General features: G+C 40.2%; 1 protein-coding gene across 21 annotated transcripts in view; it reads left to right on the forward strand.

Annotated features, from left to right (window-relative positions):
* POLN (DNA polymerase nu) overlaps nt 1–18,561 on the forward strand; it is a 171,399-nt gene that overhangs the window by 95,331 nt on the left and 57,507 nt on the right. For 15 of the 21 annotated variants that reach the window (XR_011502393.1, XR_011502390.1, XM_044767962.2 and 12 more), the window contains 3 exons: nt 3,454–3,514; nt 4,484–4,561; nt 5,520–5,634. Coding sequence is in view for 17 of the 21 variants with exons in the window: in XM_044767962.2 (XP_044623897.2) it covers nt 3,454–3,514; nt 4,484–4,561; nt 5,520–5,634 (254 nt within the window). In the remaining 4 variants the exon portion in view is untranslated. The remainder of the gene's footprint in view (nt 1–3,453; nt 3,515–4,483; nt 4,562–5,519; nt 5,635–18,561) is intronic. The other 6 variants (XR_011502392.1, XR_011502391.1, XM_014829715.3 and 3 more) reach the window with 1 other exon arrangement.

Genomic DNA, 18,561 nt, shown 5'->3' on the forward strand with positions numbered 1-18,561 from the left:
AGCTTTTTTATCCAGCTTGTTTGAGATTGACTTAAAGGAACTACTTACTATTCCTCTTCTTTCCCTGTAACTCAACAGTAAAATATTGCTGTTCCTGGTTGAGATTCTCTGCCATAGTCAGATGCCAAAGCTCTCATTCATGCCTTGGCAACTCACCGTGGACAGAACGGCTATTGCAGGATAATAGAAAAGAAGAACCCATTTGAGATTAGTGGGAGTGCCTAGGAGTCAGGCTGATATCTGTCAGCAGTGACGGAGGGGAAAAAAAAAAAGAGCTAAAACCTTCAAGTCCCTTCTTGAGATTGCATGCTTCCAAACGATCAAAGAACAAGATATACATTTTAGCTTTCCTTAAAATGTTCAAATTATAGGGGCTGGCCCTGTGGCCGAGTGGCTAAGTTTGCGTGCTCCGCTTTGGCGGCCCAGGCTTTACCCGGTTTGGATCCTGGGCACACACATAGCACCACTCATCCATCAGGCGCTGCTGAGGTGGCATCCCACATAGCAGAACCAGGAGGACCTGCAACCAGAATACCCAACTGTGTACTTGGGGGGCTTTGGGGAGAAAAAGAAAAAAAAAGAAGAAAATGAATTTTCCCTTTTAAAAAAGTTCAAATTGTAGAACATATTTAACAAAGTGTGCTATGTAAGTTAGATATTTAGTGAATTTTCTTTTTTTTTCCCTTTTTCTCCCCAAAGCCCCCTGGGTACATAGTTGTGTATTTTTAGTTGTAGGTCCTTCTAGTTGTGGCATGTGGGATGCCGCCTCAGCGTGGCCTGATGAGCCATGCCATGTCCGCACCCAGGATTTGAACTGGCGAAACCCTGGGCCACTGAAGTGGAGCACAGGAACTTAACCACTCGGCCATGGGGGCCAGCCCCTAGTGAATTTTCTATTATCCTATTGTTTGTTATATTGTAAAACATAAAAATTGGCATTTAATTATCAAAAGGCTTCCTTCATATTCATCTAAAAATAATCAATTTAAACTTAACATTACTGCTTTCTCAGAACAAATAGGAAACTTATTTATCCCTCTTTCTTTTGGTAAAGCAACTTTCATTAAAACTGTTATTTTATGTGCTGTGGGAGGGAAATGATTTTAGGAATTGTGCACTTGTTTGCTGGGTGATCCTGACATCCCGCTGTGCTTACCAAGAGCTTTTAGCCGGGTACATTAGTTACGGTCTGATCTGATCCTGATTTGACATGCTACTTGATAGAGAACACATCCTATTTAATATAGCTGTAGACATTGAAATTACTCAAAGTGAATAAATTGTAGATACTCTTTATTAGGTTGAGAAAAGACTCTTTTTCCTAGTTAGTTGAGATACTTTAATACGAGTGAATGCCAGATTTTTTTGAATGCTTTTAATGTTCTATGATGATGATGATGTGTTTCTTTTTCTTTATTCTACTAATCTGATGTATCATATTAATGACTTTTGGATTTTAAACTGACCTTGCATTTCTGAGGTAAATCCCACTTGGTCATGGTATATAACCCTTTTTGTATGTTGCTAGATTTAGTTTGCTAATATTTTATTGAGGATTTTTGTGTCTGTATTTATGGAGGATATTGTATTTGATCCTGGCTTTGGTATCAGAGTAACACTGACCTCATAGAATGAGTAGGCAAGCTCCTCACTCTGCCATTCTGGGAGTACCTCTCATTGCTGAATTTTTTGAGAATTCTTTATATATTTCAAATCCAATGTGATTTGCAAAAAATTTCTCCTGGTATGAGGCTTGATTTTTCTTCCCTTAAAAGTGTCCTTCACAGACCAAAGGTTTATGCAAGTTTGATAAAGCCCAAATTTTCAATTGTTTTCTTTTATGGACCTTGCTGTTTGTGTGTTTCTAACAGCTCTTTGTCTAACCCAAGACCACAAAGACTTTCTATTGAGTCTTCTTCTAAAAGTTTTAGAGTTTTACATTTTACATTTAGATCTATGATCCATAAATTATAGAATCAACTCGTTGATAGCTATGAAGAATCTTGCTGGGATTTTGATTGGTCTTGTGTTGAATTTATAGATCAATTTGGGGGTCATTGGTGAATTAATATTGAGTATTCTAATCCATGAACATGGTATGTCTTTCCATTTATTTAGAGCTTCTTTGATTTCTTTCATCAGGATTTTATAGTTTTCAGCATACAGGTTTATACCTAAATATTTTGGGGGTGTATTGTTTATTAATTTGAATGTCCAGTTGTTCATTGGTAATATGTAAACATACAATTGATTTTTGTATGTTGACTTTATATCCTGGTACCTTGGTCAACTCATTCATTAGTCCTAGGAACTTTTTTGTAGTTTCCATGACATCTATGAAGATTTAGACAATCGTGTCGTTAGTCAATAATAAACATTTTATTTTTTCCTTTCCACTGTATGCTTTTTATTTCTTTTTCTTGCCTTATTGTGCTGGCTAAGACCTCCTATGTTATGTTGACTAAAAGTATTGAGAATAGACATCCTTGCCTTGTTCCTGATCATAAGGCAAGGATGAATCTTTCACTATTGAATCTTTCGCTGTTAAGGATGATGTTACATTTAGGTTTTGTCACAGATTTTCTTTATTATGTTAGAAGATTCCCTTCTATTCCTAGTTTGCTGAGAGTAGTTTTTATCATGAATGGATATTTAATTTTGTCAAATGCTTTGTCTGCACCTATTAAGATAATTACGTAATTTTTCTTCTTTAGTCTGTTACTACAGTGAATGATATTAATAGATTCTCAAAAGTCAAACTTTCCAAGGCTGGAATTTTGGGGATTAACCCCAGTTGGTCTTGATGATTGTTCTATTTCTGGATTTGATTTGCTAATATTTTATTTAGGATTTTTTGTATCTGTATTTATAAGGGATGTCGGTCTGTAGTTTTCTTTTCTTGAAATGTATGTGTCTGGTTTTGTTATTAGGATGTTACTGGCCTCATGAAATGAATTAGGAAGTATCCCCTCCTCTTGTATCTCCTGTTAGAGATCATGTAGAATCAGTACAATTAGCAAGACAGAGGTCAACACCAAGGGTAATGGAGGAGGGGGTGAACAGGGTGGAGAGACCTAAATTTTCACCTTAAAATACGTTTTGAAAGGAAAGTACAATATACAAATTTCACAGAAATCTATATTTGGTATATTATGTAGGAATTTTAAAGTTAACTAAGTTTATAATTTCGGCTGCTGATAAAAGAATTACTGTATGTAATTATGATAAGGCTTACATCCGCTGATTATATTTAGTGGTGCACCCACCGAAATTATGTTTCAGTATTAGACAGTTGTGTTAAGTATTTATATGCTTATGCATACATAATACATTGGCATTAGTTATTTTGTTAATGTTTAAGAAAAATTGACACATTTTTAATACCCTTAAATATACAGATTAATTTAAGAGTAGATACTATTTCAACTAAAGCTATTTTCCTCTTATTATTAGCAGAATATCCAGGGTATCTCCAAGCATCCAATTCAAATTACTAAACCTCAAAATTTTAAAGGTATTACATTTCTTTCTATTTTGCTAAAGTCTTGAGTAACATTTTAAAAAAATCTACAAGTGTTTGTACTTGCTTTTCTGTATAACTAACTGCTTTGCTTTCCTGAAGTTCTCCTTTGTATGACCAGGATTTAAATATACATTGAAAAAGAAAACACAGCTAAAGTGATATGTTGCCTCCCTTTTAGCAGTTTATATGTTAAAATAGATGATAATTATACAAGGAAAGTAGCTCTCTTCCTACCATCTCTCCCCCACCAGCTTCTCAGTAAAGAAAAAAACAAGCAGACATACAATAGAACTGACTTTTATTACAGCCTGAAAATTACTGGAAATGTTTATAAAAGCATACTAACGATCTTCTTTCTTTTAAGCTCTTCCACTGTAATGCTGATGGTTACGTTTCTAAAAAACACAAAGGTCAAATCTGAGCAAAGCAGGGTACTGTGGCCCATTCCTAGCAAACTTCTGCCCCCGTGGCTTTGGGAACTGCTGCCCCAGATGCCACAGCAAAACAAGGAAGCGTGATGAGCAGTCCTTCTTAAAATGCACATAATCATGCTTAAACAGGACTCATGGAAGGTGACGATAAGGAGGTTTATCTCCTACCGCCCTTTGAAATGTGTTCAGTGGGAGAATCTTAGAGTTCGTGCTTCTCCATGGTCAGTCTTCTAATTAAGGAGGCTCGCAGAGTCTCTAGATTGCTCTTATTGGAATACGTCCAAGTGTCAATATTTCATCTGTTCTTCATTACCTATTCCAGACTGAACAGAAAATTTTAACAACAGAAAATCTAGTTTACTTCCAGTAGTAATATTATATTTTCAGATTATGTTAGTAAGAACATTCAGAAAAATCAGAAATCTAGACTCTTTTGACTTTAGACTGATGTTAAAATAACTTTGTATGAGGAATAGCTGTGAATCAGCTCATGACCAACTCACCAAGTGCTTTTGAAATAACGATTCAGGTAAGGAAGATGACATCCTCACCATCTCCCCGAGGACCATGTTTGTCTCATCTGAAGGCCACACCTTCCTGGCAGCAGGTATGTGCAAGCTATGGTGGAGAGACGCTGTGTCATTGTAGCTCACATTACGCGTTTTGCACAGTTCAAATATTTAAAAATTTAATAATTCAAAGGTATTCACAGAACTCATTCTTTAAATCCTAAGGCAAATGTTTGTATGAGGCAAAGATTTCTTATGCATAGTAAATAAGAACAGATCTGCTTCCTGGGTCTCTTACTTCACCATAGCTAGATCCCAAATATCTCTACGTGGTCCCACTCAGTCTGCCCCTTCTTTTTCCTCTCTGTCCTCATCACCCACTGCTCTCTGTCTTGCTTGCTCTCTACAGCCATGCTGGCCACTCTGCTGTCCTCCAACACACTAGCCAGCTCCACCTCAGGCCCTGCATGGGACCCTCTTCCCCAGATATCGTCTTGCTCCCTCCTTCACCTCCTCTGTGCCTTTGCTCAAATGTGCTTTCTTGATAAGCTGTACAGTGACTACCCTATTTATGACAGCAACTTCCCTATGCACACACTCACTCCTGAACCTTCTTATCTTGATCTATCTTTTTCATTTCGTTTCTCACTGTCTAACATACCAAATAATTCATTCAAATTGTCTCCCCCTCCTAGAATGTAAGCTCTATGAAGGAAGGGATTGTTGTCTGTTCTATTGACTGCCATATCCCCAGCACACAGCTTGGCACATAGTAGGCCCTTTCTAAAATTCTGATGTATAGAATGAATGAATGAATAAATACAGCCCACCCTGGAGGCATGACCGGCCTCACAGAGGCAGAAGGGGTCTCTTGGACTTTCAGGCACAGGATGTCCAGTGGCCCTGAGGCCAAAGCACCCTGGCAGGTGGGAGGTGGGGATGCTGACCTTAATACCTCAGTAGGGAGGGAAGATTGAGTGTTGGCTAAGGGGTGGGTAGCAACAATGAGGGACATTGTTGCTAGATTCTGAATTAATGCAGAACTCTATCTAACAGACTTTTCACAGATTGAATTGCGCATTCTTGCACACTTATCTGGGGATCCAGAACTTCTGAAGTTATTCCAGGAATCTGAAAGAGATGATGTATTTTCTACCCTGACTTCACAGTGGTAAGATATATGAGTTCACAATATTATCAGATCTGCAGGAATGCTGACATGATTTTAAAAGCCTGAAGTTATTCCAAGGCTATTTTCATAAGAAAGAAATTATGTTTTTCTCTAGTAGTTAATCTTTTTGAAAAGAAGAGTAGATAACTAGGATGCCAAGAGTTTCTTAATTATGAAAGAACCAATAGCTCTTTACCACTAAAAAAGAAGTCAATTGCTAAAGAATGTAGTAGAAATATTGGAAAAATTAAAAGTGCAAGTCATGCGTTCCCTCCAGATGAGTGCCAATGCAAAGAAGACAGAGCCCAGGGTGCTGGGTGCGTGTGCCTCGTGCTTTGCAGAGGAGAGTGAACATCCCTGCTGCTGCCGCGACCCTGTCAGGTGGGCTAGGAGCACATTGGGCTGCGAGTGACAGTCCCTGTGTGACAGTGACTTACACTCAGAGAGTTCTAGAGGCAGATGGTCTCAGGTTTTGCTGGGCAGCTCAACAATGTCAGCCCATCCTTCTTCCCGAGTCAGTATTCTTAGGATCTTGGCTTTTCTTCCTTCTGGTTGTGAAATATCTGCCACTGTCTCCACAGCAGGACAGAGAGGGCAGCTGCAGGCTCTCCTCTCACATCTTCCCTTGGGTCTGGAAGGTAGAAGTCCTCCCCGAGAGCCCCGCCGCAGACAACTCTTACACCTCATTTTCCAGAGTGGGGTCGTGCAGCTGCCCTAGCTGTAGGGAGGCTGATGATGGTAACCCTCTAGAACAAAGAGGCGCAGTCACGGTTTCTCACCAGGGCCAGGTACGTCACTGCCTGGAGCAGTCAGGATTCTGCTGAGGAAGAAGAGGGGCCTGGATAGGCCTGCTGCTGAGAAGGTTGCTGTGCCTGCTGTCACCGTCCCCTCCTTCAGCAACTGCAGGTGCCAGCCTCCCTCTCACCTCAGCCTCTGCCCTCGTGCTGCTCTCTCCTGTGGACCCCCTCACCCTCTCATCCCACATTAGCTGGCCGTCACCTTGCTCACCCTCAGAGCCACCCTAGGGACATCACTCCATGAGGTCTGTCCCTCTGTATTCTCAAGCCCCTGCATTTTTCTCCACATACACTCACTCTTTGTTGTTGTCACTGTCTTTTCTGAAGGTATATGCACCCTACAAGGGCAGGGCCACATCCCCTTGTCCAGCACAGGTGCTGGCCGCTCTCTGCCTCACTGCCTCCCACCCTCTCCAGCCACTGGAGCTAGATCCCAAATAAGGCCTTTCCCCCAAGGACTCATCCTTTACCTGGTCCACTCGGCCCTGGTGGCATTCCCTCAAGGACCTTCCATGACCACCCTATGCTCACTTTCCTTCCCAGCACTACCGCTCCCCAGTCACATGTGTTCTCGTTTGTTTCCTTACTGTCTGTCCCTGCTGCAATGTCAGCTCCGCGAGGGCCAGGCCACTCTGCTCTCGCTCCTGCTGTGCTGCACAAGGTATGGAGACTCAGTGAGGATCTGTCAAATAAATGAGTAAATAGCATGGAATTCAGAGTTTTCAGTTGATCAGAAAACATCTCCTCTCCAAAAACACCACCATCACAAGACTTATTTGAATTTAAAAAATTGGAGGAGAAATGTTATATCTCAAGGTAACAAAGGAATGAGAATGTTACTATTTGCTGAGCTGGATTTTAAAGAGTGGTTGTGGAAATTGTTTATGATGGCAGCAGCAGGGAAAGCAACCAAAACCAAAGAATAATGGAATAATGGCCTGGCGGAAGAGACGTGCTAGGGTATGAGAATATGACGGTGTAAGTAAAGCAGTCGGGGCCCAAGCCCAGCTTCTGAGCGTTAGCCTTGAGTCTCCACTACCTGCCCTGGGCCGAGGACCTCCTCTCGTTATTCCCTCTGTCGCCCTCTGCACTGTCCTTTGTGCCTGGTCTTCCCCCACACTGGCCTCGCATCTGCTGCTTTTTAACACAAGTGACCTCCATCGTGACCCACCTCATGTCCCAGGCTCATCACACCCTAAGCTGTTTCACACCTAGATCTTGCAGAAGTGTGGCCTGGGTTCCTCTCTCTGACCCCAAGTTCTTCATCTCGGAACTCTGTTCTTGCTGGCCTTGCTCCCACCCTCCCAGCCCACCAAGCCCTCCTCTCCTGTGCGTGCATCTATCATTTACTGCACCTCACAGTGATTCCTGGCCACACTGCAAGTTCAGCACCGTGAGATGCAGCCCAGACATATCTTCTGCGTCCTCATCACATCCTGGGTGCTCAGTAATGGTCTGCTGGATGAATCACTAGGTATATGAAGACATGATGGACCCCTCGGCCCCTCCACTAAGCCCTCCTCTTAGGACTCGGTGTTCCTTTGACCTCCCTCCCTGGTTGCATGTTCCAGCCCAGAGTGATCCCCACTGTCTGCTTTCCCATCTCCCACCCCAAGGTGCTGGAGAAAGCCACAGAGTGGTGGTGAGAGAGTCCACTATAAATTTGAGTCATCTGACCTGAGAGGGACCCTTACATCTCTACATCATGTAGAGAGGGACATCTCTACATTTTGTCTCATCAGCTGCTCCAAACTTTTTTTGACCTCCCACAGATGTCTACTCTTCTCTATTAGTCTTGAAAAAGAACCTCCCCTCTTATTTGAATGACAAAGTAGAGGGCCTCAGACATGAGCCCCTGAACTCCTTTCCACTCTGCCTCAATATGTCATTGTATGTCCTCCTCCCAGTCTTCAAAGGTTCTTGTCTCAAAGGAAGAAGCATCCTCTATTGCCAAGATCAGGACTGTGCATTGCACATCTCTAGGTGATGCCACACATTTAGACATCAGTGTGAATAGCACCTCCTAGAGTTGTGCAGTGCACAACCTTATGTGGCAGTTCTCATCCATATTTCCTTTATTTTCCATTTTTACTCCAGCATTGTTAATATCTTCTTTTGACTTCCATCTTTCCCTCTACTGGGGAAAAAAAACAAAAAACCAACTGTTTAGGGTTACCCTAAAGACAATGCTAAATAGAAATTCTTTCTTCAACCCCACTGCAGCTCTCATTTACTCTTTAGGTACAAAACAAGTCTATACTTACTCCATATGCTTTCTCACTACCGGCTTATTCTTACTTTTTTGAATAAACTTTCCTTTTACCTACGTAGGCTTTACTTCTTTTAATTTGAAGCTCAGAACTCCTTCCATCTAAGACAATAATTGGCTTTCTTCGGGGTGCAGTTGGCCCTGAGGTCCAAAGCAAGCAAGAGCAGGCTCAGACCCTACCGATCCCCGTTCCTCCAGCTCAAAGGCTCTGCAGGCATCTGTGCTGACATGTAGCATCACTGACTCTCAGTGCCTCCAAGTCCCGATGCTTTCTCCTGGTCCACTACTCCTGGGCAAATGCCCTTCTCCTTGGCGTGCACTATTTATCCTTTTTCAAATTGAGATATAATTCACATACCGTAAAACTTACCCTTTTAACATGTATAATTCAATGGGTTTTAGTACATTCACAAAGTTTTGCAACCATCACCACTGTCTAATTCCAGAACACTTCCATCACCTCGAGAGAAACCCCATACTCAGCCATCACTCCCCATTCTGCCCTCCCCTATGGAAACCACTAATCTACTTTCTGTCCCTATACATTTGTCTGTTCTGGACATTTCACATTAATGGAATCATACAATATGTGGCTTTTTGTGACTGTCTTCTTTCACTGAACATAATCTTTTCAAGCTTCATGCATGTTGTAGCGTGTATCAGTGTTTCATCCCTTTTTATGACTGAATTATATTCCGTTATATGAAATAATGTATTCTATATATTTCAGTTTAAACAAGCAAATAATATTCCATTTGTTTATCCATTCATCAGTTGGGTTGGACATTTGGTTGTTTCCACCTTTTGGGTATTGTGAATAATACTGCTATGAACATTCATGTACAAGTTTTTGTGTGGACATATGTTTTCATTTCTCTTGGGTATATACTTAGGAGTAGAATTGCTGGGTCATATAGTAATTCTATGTTTAACTTTTTTCTTACTATTGTAAAATAATGTAGTATAAAATTTACCATCTTAACCATTTAAAAGTATATAATTCAGTGGCAACTATATTTAACTTTTTGAGGAACTGCTGAACTAGGTTCCAAAATAGCTACACCATTTAACACCCCACAAGCAATGTCTGAGGTTCCAGTTTATCCACATTCTCACCAATACTTTGTTATCTGTCTTTTTGATTCTAGCCATCATAGTGTGTGAAGTGATATCTCATTGTGGTTCTGATTTTCATTTCCCTGATGACTACTGCTGTTGAGCATCTTTTCTAGTGCTCACTACTTATTCTTTATCTTTGTCTCTTTTCCCTCCTCTATGCTTTGAACACAAGTGTACCCTGGGCTGTTTTGCTCACCCTGGATTTCTCTGTGTACTTCTTCCCAGAAGATGTCCTTTCTTCTGTTTCACTTTTCCTCCATTAGGATATAAGATAATATAGAATTCCTAAAGCATGTAATAGATTTAACAATACTCCTGGCATTTCTCCAGAGGTGTGGAAAGTCTTAGAAGATGGTTCCTGCATAGGCAGGAAGAATATTTTGCTTATTTGGTTCACTCTTGAGTTTTGTTGCCATCTTAGTGCTTTGATGGAATAGTGCTCTGGATATTCTGCTTTATAGTGTGTGAAAGAATCTATCTGTGATTCAAGAAGAGTGTTTGTGCATAAATCACCAATCATCTGTTTTGCTCAGTGGGCCCAAAGCTACTCTGGCTGTCACTAGCCAAGTATAACAGCAAAACATTTTTTTCTTTTCCTTCTTCTTCTCCCCAAAGCCCCCCCCCCACCCCCACCCCCGTACATAGTTGTATATTCTACTTGTGAGTGCCTCTGGTTGTGTTATGTGAGACATTACCCCAGCGTGGCCTGACAAGCAGTGCCATATCCGCACCTGGGATCCAAACCAGTGAAACCCCGGGCTATCAAAGCAGAGTGCAAACCCAACCACTCAGCCATGGGGTCGGCCCCTACAGCAAAACATTTTTGTCAAAGTATCAGGCAAAGGGTGCAGCTAAAGCAGTGCCAAGAGGGAAGTGTATAGCACTAAATGCTTGCATTAAAAAGGAGGAAAGGTCTCAAATAAATAATCTAACTTTCTATCTCAAGAAACTTGAAAAGATAAGTAAAATAAACCCAAAGTAAGCAGAAGGAAGGAAATAATAAAGATAAGAGCAGAAATCGATGACATTTAAAATAGGGAAACAATAGAGAAAATCAATGAAAGAAAAGCTGAGTTTTTGAAAAATCAATAAAATTGATAAACTCTAGCAAGACTGACAAAATAAAAATAGAGAAGACATAAATCATCAATATCAGGAATGGAATTGAAGATATTAGTACAGATCCTGTAGATATCAAAAGGATAATAAGAGAATGCTATGAACAACTTTATGCTAAAAAATTCAACAATTTAGAAGAAGTGGACCAATTTCTTGAAAACCACAAACTACTAAAACCCAACTAAAATTAAATAGATAGCCTGAATAGTCCTGTAACCATTAAAGACATTGAATTTGTAATATAACAGTTCCTGGAAAAGAAATCTCCAGTCCCAAATGGCTTCCTTAGAGTATTTTACCAAACATTTAAAGAAAAATTAACACGAATTGTATACAACTTCTTCTAGAAAACAGAAGAGGAGGGATCATTTCCCGATCATTCTGTGAAGGCAGTCTTACCCTACCAAAATGAGGCAGAGAGTAAAAACAAAATAAAGCAAAACAAAACTCTACTACAGACCAACGTCACTCCCAAACTTTGATGCAGAAATCCTTGGCAAAATATTAGCAAACTGAATCTAACAATGTCTAAAAATAATTATACACTATGTCCAAGTGGGATTTATTCCAGTTGTGCAAGGCTGCTTAAACATTTGAAAATCAATCAGTCTAATTCAGCATGTGATCAAATTAAAGAATAAAAATAATATGATTATATCAATTGACCCAAAGCGTTTGACAAAATCCAACACACATTCATGATAAAAATTCTCAGAAAGTTAGAAAGACAGGAACAACCTCAATTTGATAAAGAACATCTATAAAAAACCAACAGCTAACAGCATATTTAATGGTGAAAGGCTGAATGCTTTCCCCATAAGATGAGGAGAACTTATTAATATTGAATATTGAAGTTCTAGCCACTGAATAAGGCAAGAAAAAGACACAAATACAGATTGGAAAGGAAGAAATAAAATTTGCAGATGACATGATTGTCTATATAGAAATTCCCGAAGAATATACAGGAAAAAACTTTTTTAACTTCTAGAACTATTAAGTGAGTTCAGCAAGGTCACAAGACACAATATCAACACACAAAAACCAATTTCATTTCTATAAGCTGACAATGAACATGCAGGAATCGAAATTAAAAATGCAGTACCAGGGGCTGCCCTGTGCCCGAGTGGTTAAGTTCACGCTCTCTGCTTCGGCAGCCCAGGGTTTCGCCACTTCGAATCCTGGGTGCAGACATGGCACTGCTCATCAAGCCATGCTGAGGTGACATCCCACATGCCACAGCTAGAAGGACCCACAACTAAAAATACACAACTTTGTACTGGGAGGCTTTGGGAGAAAAAGGAAAAATGCAATACCATTTACAATCACTCCAAAGACAATGAAATACTTAAGTATTCAGTTAACAAAATATGTTACAATCTGTATGTCTAGAATTACAAAATGCTGATGAAAGAAATCAAAGAAGATCTAATAAATGGAGAGACATACTGTGTTCATAAAATGGAAGACGCAACATGGTAAATATGTCAATTCTCCCTAAATTGATCCATAGGTTTAATGCAATCCCTATTAAAATCCAAGCAAGTTTTTTGTAGACATTGACAAGCTTATTCTAAAATTTATATGAAAAGGCACAGACCCTAGAACAGCTAAAACAATCTTGACAAAGAATAAAGTGGGAGGAATCACTGCCTGATATTAAGACAATATATAGTAATCAAGAGAGTGTGGTGCTGGCAGAGGGACTGACACATAGACCAGTGGAGCAGAAAAGAGAAGCCAGAAACAGACCCACACAAGTATGCTCAACTGACTTCTGAAAAAGATAGAAAATATCAGGCAGAAAATAATTCTCTTCAGGTTCATATTAAGCTCATCACTCAGAAAGCCAACTTGGCAAGTTCATGTCTGTGTTGGGGATTGTATGTCCTTCCTGTGTTTTCTTAGCTTGATTATTTCTTGAAAGAACTTCAAAAATAAGAAGCTTTAACATTTGCATGATGTTGCTCCTAATTCCCCACCAGCAGCAGTAATCCAGCACTTGTGCCTTATGCTGTAATTAGTTGCTGTGGAAATGATTTTGATGGTCCAAACAGAGGACTAGCATAGCACATGGTGAAAAAGCAGCAAGATCAAATATACTCTTAAAAATGTTTGTTTCACGTAAATGCCTTTTTGTTTGAAACACAAAAAACAAAAAGGCAATTTGATGTTATATTCTGAAATATTTAGTAACATTTTCAAAGAATAACAGTTTCCTTGAAAAAGTTTTTAAAATGTATAGATTATATATAAAAATGGAGACATGGAAGAAGTCTTAGAAATCACTTGTAGAGCTATGATTGATTGATGAAAGTCTGAGACCAGGAGAGCTTGGACCTGCCCACGGAGTGCACATCAGAGCCAGAATCAGACCTCAGGGCTGCTGCCTCCCACTTCAGCATTGTCAAATGCACATGGAAGACACAGCCATTCTTCACCGTGGGGTCTAAGACAGGCCACCTAGATGTCTTTGCAGTAATGATTACATATTTGCCTGATTAGGTGGTTTCCTAAAAGTTTTACAAAACGCAGATTAAAAAATTCTTTGTTGGCTGTGCCTTAATTTGAACATTTTCAGACTGAAACTTAAAAGAATTTTTCACTGCAAAATATATTAGTTTTTCTTCTGCTTAAGACTTTTTTGAGGTGCTTTTCTGAAATATTCTCTCATAAGGAAGTATGGTAGACAGTGTTGTGGGCCGCTCCCCCTCTCTGGAGGAAGCTGGTGCTTCCCTACCCAGTAGATGTCAGACTTGGGCATGTGACTTGCTCTGGCTAATAAAATGTAAGTAAAAGTGACATGTGTCACTCCTAAGTTGAGGCTTTAAGAAACTACACATAATCCCTCTTGATCTCTTTTCTCTCTATTACCACAGCTGACAAAATTGATAGAGGTTGCTCCATCATCCTGCATTATAAATGGTGGGCCAATCTGTATTGGAAATGTCGTGAAAATGAGAAATGAACTATTCTTGTTGCAGGCAATAAGATTTTGGAGTGATTTATTATGGCGGCATAACTTGGCCTATCATAGTATCTATAGGACTTGGTGCCAGAAGTAAGAGGCTGCTCTAGTGAATCCTAAAACCTGTGGCACTGGCTTTGTGGCCAGGTGGTGGGCAGTGAGGAGATGTTTATTGGAGGCTGGAGGATGGCATATTGTAAATGGTATCACATTTGGTAAAATTTCACCTGTCATAACTTGTGAGGCAATTAATATCCTAATGAGCTAAGGCTGTAGGCAAAGGGGACCAACAGAATGCTGGAACATGCTTGGTTGCTATTGTCTACATGTGAGAAGGGATGATAAGAAACAAACAGAAAAAAATTGGCCATTGAACAAGTAGGAGTGAAAGGGAATAAAGAGATTCCATAAAATTGAAGTCTTACACTCTTGAATATAGACATGATTCTCATCTCCAACCAGTAAAAGATGAATCTGAAAAGGGCTTTGAGCAACAAAGGCCGATTAAAACACTCCCTTTTAACAAATTAACGGTGTGGTCTTAAGGCCTACTATTAATGTCTCTGAAAGAATTAAAGTGGCACCCATAAATCCTCACCGTTAGACAACATAACTCTGGAAAAAAGAGACTAACAATGGCTTTCCCACAAACTCCTGATAAACTCAAGTTACCTGCAGTGAAGTCTAGAGAGAGGATACATCTCTAAATGAATTGTGGGTATGTTTGTTGACTCATGGAACTGATCGAAGTCAGATAGAACTAACTATGTTTCTGAGAGTTGTACTTTCCAAAGAACCACCACTCTGGGCTAAGAGAGACTGTAATTGTTTGAGACTTAAAGCAACCCTTGGGCCCCATATCTTCAATAGGCAAGAATCAGTCTGAGAAATATGTTCATCCACCAAGGAAAGAAAATTCTTCAGTGTCCTCCTACATGCAGCCAAGAAAGATAATGGAAAAGGAAGTCCCAGGAAATGGAGCAAAGGGCCATGGAGAACCATGGACTAGGAAGATACTCCCAGGGAGCAGATTCAGGGCCTAATCAAGGGCCCTTTCCCACCCTTAGAGAAGGGCCCCCTCAACCTACCCAGTGAGAATTCAGAGTTGATGTGGACCAATGGCTGCCATGTGTCTCCCACTCTTCCCCTTCCCAAATGGTAGTGTTTGTTGTGGTCTTCCTGTCCCTGCCCCACCACTGCATATCACATGTGTGGAGTGAAAGATAGACTTGACTTTTTATTCCACTGGACTTCAGATCAAGAGGAGCCACATCAAGACCTGATATAAATATGATCACAAAATCCTGATGCCCTAATCAGATGGGACTTTGGATTATCACCCTTGGCAAGGGGGAGGAAAGCAAATATGTGTGATCAGAAGGGTAGACTGTGGTAGAATGTATTATTATTCAAAAATATTTGTTATTCCTTGCCCTTTGACTCAGGCTTGGCCGTGTGACTTGCTTTAGCCACAACATATGAATGGAAATGATGTTTGTCACTGCTGGGTAGAAATTCTAAGACCCAACACATGGTTCTCCATATTCTCTTCTTCCTCTGCCATGGCAACCATCAGTGTTCCAGATGGTAGACTGGGCTCCACTCCTAAATCACAGAATGCAGATTACGTGGAGCAAAGCCTCAGCTCCTGACCCATGATGGACATGTTGCATGAACAAGCAATAAGTCCTTGTTTGTTTGTGTAAGCCTCTGAGCATTATCTAACCTATCCTTGCTACACAGCAAAGGTGCAACCGTTTGTTTTGTCACCATTTGGGTATGTCTCCATTAAAGACGAAATTAAATCCCACGTCCTATCTGCTTCATTAATGAGTTGCACTAGGCTTCGGTAATCTCTGAGTATGCAGATTAGTGTTGCAACGAATTATATGAGTGCTCTGGGTACTCTAGGCTGACTTTCAGTGACCATCTGAGATATTTTTTGCCTGGAAGGCCAAGAACAACTTTGGATGGGGCCTGTGTTGGATGGCCACTAACTACTGAAGAATCTCCCTGCAACATTTTGGTTTAGGGTCCTGGGCCACACTGTTACATGATGGAGGAGCCCAGTTCACAAGCCACATCCTCTTGAAAGTTAGCATGACTTCCTCTGCACCTTTCTCCTGATGCACACCTCATCCTGTACTGTATCAGATGTCCTGAAACATGGTTATTTAAAAAAATGTGTAATTCATTAGGAAATTAAATGATAAATTTCTAGTTGAGATGTGAAAAATCACAGGAGACTGTTGCTCTAACCCTAACAATCAAACCAAGATAAACAAACTACAAAATCAGTTTTTCTTTTTTTTTTTAAAGATTGGCACCTGAGCTAACAATTGTTGCCAATCTTCTTTTTTTTGCTGCTTTTTTCTCCCCAAATCCCCCCAGTACATAGTTGTATATTTTCAGTTGTGGCTTCTAGTTGTGGCATGTGGGATGCCGCCTCAGCATGGCCTGACGAGCAGTGCCATGTCCACGCCCAGGATCCGAACTGGCGAAACCCTGGGCCCCCGAAGTGGAGTGCGCAAACTTAACCACTCGGCCACGGGGCCGGCCTCAAAATCAGTTTTTGTAAACTTGCCAGACAGCTGAGGATACAGCTAAGTAAACAGAGCTCCAGAAAGTAGTAAGTCCTTCACAGAAAAGAAGAAACCCATGGCTTCTTTCTTCCCTGTTGGAGTGGCAGGAGGAGGAGGTATCTGCCATAGGAATCTTCCCCAGGGGGAAGAAGAGACCAGCTAAACCTTAACTACATGCAGTCTGGTGTGACAGAATTCTAAAGAGCTGCTACACACCCCGTCATTCATCAACTCTTTCCCATGAATCTGTAAAAAGTGTCTAGGGGCATACATCAAAGCTGGGGGCAGGACAGGACAACTGAGAGAAATCAGCCCAAGGCATTCCAGACCTTCAGCTCCCAAGGGCTGGGGTAAAGCAGAAGAACTGAGAGAAACTCCTCCAGGCATTCTGGTAGAAGAGAGATCTCCCAAGGTACAGAAAGCTGGGATGAGACCGGAAGGCAAAATGAACTTCCTAGCAAACCAAAAAGCTGGCAGCTGGTTTGTAATGCAAAGAGAGATCTCCTATGCTCTGAAATGCTAACAGCTTAACTGTAAAGCTCCAAGAAATCCTGCAATTGTGCCAGTTCTCAGACTCCAGACCTTGTAGAAGGGAAATTTCTGATCACGCTCTCAAAACATTTCAAACTAATAGTGAACTGAATCAAACTAAAGTTGCAATAAAGTCCAGACCCAACCTAAGCACAGATCAAATTGACTTTGCTCCCAGTTCTAGTGCCTAACGTAGGAAATGATGTTTTTAGGAAGCAGATATTTACTTCAGTTTCTACTGTCCTTTTATACAAAATGTCTAGCAAATAATAATTTTTTAAAAATTTAAGACCTAAGAAGAAGTAAGAAAATGTGACAAGAGAGTAAGCCATCAATAGAAGTTGACCAAAGAGATTGCCCAGATGTTGGACTATCAGAAGAGATTTTTTTTCAATTCTGATAAAAATGCTAGAGTATCTAAATGAACAGGTAGATGATATGTGTTAAGAGATGATTAATTTTAATAGAGATGTGGAAACTGTAGAAAGAACTCAAATAGAATTGTAAGAGATGAAAAATACAATATCAAAACTGAAGAATCCATTAGATCAGCTTCACAACAAACTGACTCAGCATAGGAAAGAATCCATGAACATGAAGACAGGCCAATAGAAAGTATCCAAAATGAAATACAAAGAGAAAAAAGTGACAAACAAACCAACCAGAGAGTCCAAGATCTATTGAACAGTATCAATTGGTCTAACTTACATATATTTGGCATCTCACAAAGAGAACAGAGAGAGAATGAGGTAAAAGAAATATTTTAAAATATGATGACTGAGAACTTTCCAAAATTGATTAAGGATATCAATCTACATATCCAAAAAGCTCAACAAACCCCAAATAAGTTAAATACAAAGAAAACCACACATTAGGCACATTAAAATCAAACTCATGAAAACTAAAGCTGAAGAGAAAAGTCTTGAAAGCCGCTAGAGGGAAAAAGACACATTATATACAAAGAACAATACAAATTACCACTGACTTTTTACCAGAAACAGTGGAGACCAGAAGACAATGGAATAACGTCTATAACATCTTGGAAGAAATAGTCAATCTAGAATTCTCTATCCAGAAAATTATCTTTCAAAAGTTAAGGCAGAATAGGGGCTAGCCTGGTGGCGTAGAAGTTAAGTTTGTGCACTCCACTTCAGCGGCCTGGGGTTCACCGGTTCGGATCCCTGGCACGGACCTGTGCACCACTTAGCAAGCCATGCTCTGGTAGGCATCCCACATATAAAATAGAGGAAGATGGGCACAGATGTTAGCTCGGGGCCAGTCTCCCTCAGCAAAAAGAGGCAGATTGGTGGCAGATGTTAGCTCAGGGCTAATCTTCCTCAAAAAAAAAATTAAGGCAAAATGAAAACATTTGAGATTTACAAAATCTGAAAGAATTTATCTTATTAGACCTGCACTATCAGAAATGCTAAAAGTTCTTCAGGCTAAAGAGAAATGATACCATATGAAACTGGCTCTTCAGGAAAAAATAAAGAGAACCAGAATGGGTAAATATTAAAAAATTTTATCTTTATTTTACATAGTTTA

This window comes from Equus asinus, chromosome 3 (assembly GCF_041296235.1).
Source record: "Equus asinus isolate D_3611 breed Donkey chromosome 3, EquAss-T2T_v2, whole genome shotgun sequence".
Lineage (NCBI taxonomy): Eukaryota > Metazoa > Chordata > Mammalia > Perissodactyla > Equidae > Equus > Equus asinus.